The sequence below is a fragment of the Saccoglossus kowalevskii genome, chromosome 3 (genome assembly GCF_978046115.1).
Source record: "Saccoglossus kowalevskii chromosome 3, keSacKowa6.1, whole genome shotgun sequence".
Taxonomy (NCBI): Eukaryota; Metazoa; Hemichordata; class Enteropneusta; family Harrimaniidae; genus Saccoglossus; species Saccoglossus kowalevskii.
This window is the reverse complement of record NC_140643.1, coordinates 25331256-25338435: the sequence shown is the minus strand read 5'-3', so window position 1 is coordinate 25338435 and position 7180 is coordinate 25331256. Positions and strand designations below refer to the sequence as shown.

At 32.7% G+C, this 7180-nt stretch overlaps 1 protein-coding gene across 1 annotated transcript in view; it reads right to left on the bottom strand.

Moving 5' to 3' along the window:
- Positions 1–2023: 2023 nt before the first annotated feature.
- LOC102800858 (potassium voltage-gated channel protein Shal-like) overlaps positions 2024–7180 on the bottom strand; it is a 119859-nt gene continuing 114702 nt past the window's right edge. Inside the window, exon 5 of the mRNA XM_085496965.1 lies at positions 2024–6081. Within this exon, the coding sequence (XP_085353091.1) occupies positions 5629–6081 (453 nt within the window). The 3' untranslated portion in view covers positions 2024–5628. The remainder of the gene's footprint in view (positions 6082–7180) is intronic.

The window sequence follows — 7180 nt, the reverse complement described above, 5'->3', positions numbered from 1 at the left end:
TTTGATGGACATTTTGGTACACATATGTTTACTACTTTGATGGATAATTTGGCACACATATGTATACTACTTTGATGAATATTTTGGTACACATATGTATACTACTTTGTTTGATGGACATTTTGGTACACATATGTTTACTACTTTGATGGATAATTTGGTACACATATGTATACTACTTTGTTTGATGGACATTTTGGCACACATATGTATACAACTTTGTTTGATGGATATTTTGGTACATATATGTATACTACTTTGTTTGATGGATATTTTGGCACACATATGTATACTACTGTGTTTGATGGATATTTTGGTACACATATGTATACTACTTTGTTTGATGGACATTTTGGCACACATATGTATACTACTTTGATGGATATTTTGGTACACATATGTATACTACTTTGTTTGATGGACATTTTGGCACACATATGTATACAACTTTGTTTGATGGATATTTTGGTACATATATGTATACTACTTTGTTTGATGGATATTTTGGTACACATATGTATACTACTTTGTTTGATGGATATTTTGGTACACATATGTATACTACTTTGTTAGATGGATATTTTGGTACACATATGTATACTACTTTGTTTGATGGATATTTTGGTACACATGTATACTACTTTGTTTGATGGATATTTTGGTACACATATGTATACTACTTTGATGGATATTTTGGTACACATATGTATACTACTTTGTTTGATGGATATTTTGGTACACATATGTATACTACTTTGTTAGATGGATATTTTGGTACACATGTATACTACTTTGTTTGATGGATATTTTGGTACACATATGTATACTACTTTGTTTGATGGATATTTTGGTACACATATGTATACTACTTTGATGGATATTTTGGTACACATATGTATACTACTTTGTTAGATGGATATTTTGGTACACATATGTATACTACTGTGTTTGATGGACATTTTGGTACACATATGTATACTACTTTGATGGATATTTTGGTACACATACGTATACTACTTTGCTTGATGGACATTTTGGCACACATATGTATACTACTTTGTTTGATGGATATTTTGGTACACATATGTATACTATGTTTGATGGATATTTTGGTACACATATGTATACTACTTTGTTTGATGGACATTTTGGTACACATATGTTTACTACTTTGATGGATAATTTGGCACACATATGTATACTACTTTGATGAATATTTTGGTACACATATGTATACTACTTTGTTTGATGGATATTTTGGTACACATATGTATACTACTTTGATGTATAATTTGGCATACATATGTATACTACTTTGTTTGATGGACATTTTGGTACACATATGTTTACTACTTTGATGGATAATTTGGCACACATATGTATACTACTTTGATGAATATTTTGGTACACATATGTATACTACTTTGTTTGATGGACATTTTGGTACACATATGTATACTACTTTGATGGATATTTTGGCACACATATGTATACTACTTTGTTAGATGGATATTTTGGTACACATATGTATACTACTTTGATGGATATTTTGGTACACATATATATACTACTGTGTTTGATGGATATTTTGGTACACACATGTATACTACTTTGTTTGATGGATATTTTGTTTGTTAGATATTTTGGCACCCATATGCGATAGTAATGTGTTTGACGGTCATTTTGACAATCATATGTGATTGCACTGTGTTTGATGGATAGTTAGACACCCATAGGTGATAGATATGTGTTTGATGGACATTTTAGCACCCATATGTGATAATAATGTGTTTGACGGTCATTTTGGCATTCATATGTGATTGCACTATGTTTGGTGGATATATTGACACCCATAAGCAATAGAACTGTGTTTGATGAACATTTTGGTACCTTGACATATACTGCATTTGATGGATACTTTTAACATTCATTAAACACAGTAGTATTGCATACAGGTGCCAATACATTCATCAAACACACAGTTAATCCACACATGACAACAAAGAAGACATAAAGCAGTGTATTCTCAAGACTTGTGTACAAGACACATAAGAAACATTTATTTTAGGTTTGATGCAAGAAAACAATTGTACATCCGTCAATCATCAATCTATTAATCAAACAATCAATCGGTCAATCAGTTATAAAAGTCTTAAACTTTCTAAAATGTCAACCCTTTTTAAATCCCTGTATTGCACGGCTATTGAGAAAGAGATGAGAGAGAGAGGAGAGCAAGAGAAAGATGGATAATGTCCATTATCTAAGGTTAAACCAAATTAGGCATTCCTCCAGATGAAAACATGGGATAGGGGTGTGAAAAGAGGAGGGGACTTATATATCTTACATTAATGAAAAAAATAAATATAAATTAGGGTTCTAGATAGGGTTATTTACATACAAAGCAGTTGATGAGAACTTCATTGTGGGTTGTACAGTATTTACAAAAGTTAAAAAACAAAAACCAACAATGAACGTACTTGTGCAAAAGCAGGAAAGAATATTTGTCGTTTAGTATTTACCCGTTTAATGTGCTGGTAAATTTCATATGAATCATATGAATTTTGCCTGAATTGCTACAAAAGCATGATAGGGAACTGACATGATTCAGTGTGATATAAAGTACACCAAAACAACAACAATTCAACAGAATGTATTCCACTTTAATTTAACTGATAATTGAGAGTTCTCTGATAGCAACGGACACAAATACGCTACGAACAAATCTTTGTAAACAAAACAAATTTAAAAATAACTTAATCAGGAATATCCAAATGTGAAAACAATATTTTTTTTAAGGATATACAACCTAATTTCAATTTTTTTTGTTACAAAATATGTCACCTGAATATAAAGGTGGGATCAATGAATGAGATGATGTATGTAAAACAGTGATTTCAACAACAAAAAATGAATGAAGCAATTTGAAGTAAAAAATATATAAAAATCTTTGTTTTATTGGATGATGCATTTGGTCAGTTTAACAGTATTTTTTGCAATCATGTCTGAACTTTGCATCAAAATACTCATGCAATGATGGTATGGAAACTGACAACTACTTTTAAGAGAAACCTCTTGGATTCGGCTAACCCTTCAACAGTCGCCAATGGCGATTTTCATTAGATTTTGCTACTAATGGCCAAGCGTAAACATGAATTATTCTGTGAAGATGTTCAACATTTAAAAACATTATCATCATCCACAGAAATGCTTATGTTACAGTAAACATATTTTATTTTCCAATTTTAAAACATATTTTATTTTCCAATTTTTAAACATATTTTATTTTCCAATTTTAAAACATATTTTATTTTCCAATTTTTAAACATATTTTATTTTCCAATTTTCTGACGAATTGATGATTTCTTCTTATTTGCAAAGTGGCTGAAGAAGTTCCAAATTGGTTATGAAAAACAATGGTACAGTATTAGCCAAAAACTAACACTAATGTATTCATCCTTAGTGGAAGCCCTGACATATCGTGATGACGAATATCCAGAAAAAAAGTTTGTTATTTGATTTCTCCCTCCCATAAATATGAAGAATTCAATAATCACTATATTCAAGGATATTTTGCAAAAGTTCAAGTGGATTTGAAAAAAAAGGCTTGAAACTAATAACACAGAATTTAGAAACGTACATGCTTGAAGGTTACAAAAGTCTACTATTGTCGAGAAAACATTCATTATCTATCAGAGAAATACGCAAAGCAGAAGTATAAAAATTCAGTTCCCTATCATTCCTTCACCGGTAAATGTACAACACTTTGTTTGTCCACTATCTGCTACAACTGACTACCCAGCCACTTGTAAATACATGGACAAATTTGCACAAAATGCAGAAATACATAAAAATTGAGGAAGATTGTAAGTTATTCATTTTTTTTTAAAAAATAGATACAAATAAATTAAAGGCAATAAACATGGAAGGACAGTCTGTTTTTTTTTTTAATAATAATATTAACAATAAATAATGATGTTGCAGACATCAAATACCACAGCAATAATTCATCCAATCGAAATAGAATAAAATCCAAAAAATTCAAGCTTAAAAAATAAAGCTCGATATTATTTGTATCAGCACGCTTCTTCCACACTCATATACACCTGCAACTGTCGTAAATTGGATTACTTTTTTGAAAGTAAAAGTAATCAATGTAAAAAAAGGTAAGAAAAATATTCCCCTTCAAGATTTTTTTCATAATTATTTTGCACTTTCTAGTAGCCATATATACTGCTATATTAACCAATGTTGGTTTAGTAATGGTATAGAAATCTATGCGCATTGTAAAATGATGCACTCAAAGTCTAGAACTTTTTAATGTACGTAAGTTGAGGCACCTATCGAAAAATGACACGTGTCCTCACGAATCATTATTAAAAAAATCTAATTCTAACAAATTTGTGCCATCCCATGAAAAACAAAACAAGATGATGTCAAATAAAAAAAAGAATGATGAATAGCTGAAATAAGTTGCTAAACAAGAGTTGCAATATGAACTTTTCTGACTTTTTATACGGCTGGTATTTTTCACAATTTGTGACATTTAGTCTATTTTATTCCAACTAAATCTAGATATGATTATTTAAATCTACAGATTCAAACCAAGATAAGACAATTGCATAATTCATAAGAAAGAATATTGCCAAAAAAAAACCAAAGGTATAAATATGAAAGGAGCACAACACAGTATTATCCCAGTAGAAGGGCATCCGATAACGTAAACGACTGCAAGATTCTAAATTCTGTTCTTGCTACACTATTCCTCCCCTTCATTAAATTCCATAGTCCCCTACATTGAATTGACTATTCAATATCCCCCTTCTTTGAATGGACTAATCCATATCCCCCTTCTTTGAATGGACTAATCCATAGCCCCATCAATATCATGTGACATACAAGGGAAGTTCCAACACCCAACAAAGTATCACATCTATTTTGTTTATATGAATAATACCCGTACATCCGCTTAGAACGTTCAAACATAACAAATTCAAAGCAGCAATTATTTCACCTTTTCATACTTTGCACAGAAATAATATTATTTTGACAGTTATCCCCCCCCCCCAAATAATTTTCAGGTTTGTGTTCTTAGTCTTTATTTTCAAAAACAAAATTAGTTTTTCAAAGCAAATTGTATTATATTAACTAGTGGCCAGACCTTGACAATAACAAAACAGCTCGACTTAATAAGTGTAAACAAACAATTCAGCTAGTCTAATTAGAGAGTTAGAACAGACAATGATCATCACTACCTCTTTTATTACTACTTCCAACAAACTAAATTAATTCAACTCATTATTTGAAGAAATCTTTTGACATACCCGCCTACCTCAAGTAGGTACAACAAAGCCATAATATTTTCATTTTTTTTTTAGAAATATTGAAAGTAGTAAATTATTTAATGGAGGGTCTTATTTTGTAATAATAATACTGTTATATACTGTTGAAAGCAGAAAGGCTGCAAGTAGGCAAAGATATTTTACAGTCAAGAAATATTTACAATGGTTTTGAAAAGATTTTCAGTTGAAAATTGTAATTCGATACTGACTTTGTTTCATTTCTACTATTTGGTGGTAGGTAATGGATTAATTTACATAATTGACTTTTCTTTACCTAAAACTACGACTGCTATAACGCTGATATTCGAACTATGTTGGGAGAACCCCCTGAGGAATTTGTGCCACTTTGATTAGATTCCACGTCTGTTGTCGGTGTGGGCGTTGGTGTCGGCATGGTAACAATTGCGGTGGTTATCCCCGTGCTTGCAGTTGTACAGTTAACTTTTGGATACGGTGATCTTGCATTTAAGTCTGAACGAGACGTTCTGTTAGGAATCCGAATTTGAATATCGTTGTAGTCTTGTGGAGTAACTGGTGAGGTTGGTGTGGCTGATGTAGGTGCTGATTGGTATCTTGACGATGATCCAGAACGTTGCCTCCTTATCCCACAACAACTGGTTTTTGTGTGATGAGACGATACAATTGAGGGACTAGGCGTAAGTGGTGGACTTATATGGGTTTCCGCTGTCCTGGTACATGGAACACCATTATATGTAAACTCTGTCTCCACAAATTCACGATTCTGTGTGAAACAAATGACAACTAAACCATTATACTGTATTACAAACATAGATAATAAGCTGTTTGATTTGAGGTAATACTAAGCACTGGGCTTATTATTTTAAAATGCACTCAAGTTTTGGAAAGTTAAGTTAGTAAATACAAAAGAACTAATCAGTGCATGGAATTATTCCCAAACCAAGCACAATTGGTCTTCAAACTAATGTATGTTATTATCACTTGGCTAACTTGGATCAGTCTATCATGTACAAAGTAACATACAACCAACTATGGCCCAGCAGTACACATTGAATCAGTGAAGATTGGACAACTTGGACTGAGACCAGTCAACTATGAACTAAGTAACATACAACCAACTATGGCCCAGCACTACACATTGAATCAGTGAAGATTGGACAACTTGGACTGGGACCAGTCAACTATGAACTAAGTAACATACAACCAACTATGGCCCAGCACTACACATTGAATCAGTGAAGATTGGTCAACTTGGACTGGGACCAGTCAACTATGAACTAAGTAACATACAACCAACTATGGCCCAGCACTACACATTGAATCAGTGAAGATTGGTCAACTTGAACTGGGACCAGTCAACTATGACCCAAGTAACATACAACCAACTAGGGCCCAGCAGTACACATTGAATCAGTGAAGATTGGACAACTTGGACTGGGACCAGTCAACTATGAACTAAGTAACAAACAACCAACTATGGCCCAGCAGTACACATTGAATCAGTGGATATTGGACAACTTGGACTGGGACCAGTCAACTATGAACTAAGTAACATACAACCAACTACAGTGTATGGCCCAGCAGTACACATTGAATCAGTGAAGATTGGACAACTTGGACTAGGACCAGTCAACTATGACCCAAGTAACATACAACCAACTATGCCCAGCACTACACATTGAATCAGTGAAGATTGGACAACTTGGACTGAGACCAGTCAACTATGAACTAAGTAACAAATAACCAACTATGGCCCAGCAGTACACATTGAATCAGTGAAGATTGGACAACTTGAACTGGGACCAGTCAACTATGACCCAAGTAACATACAACCAACTAGGGCCCAGCAGTACACATTGAAT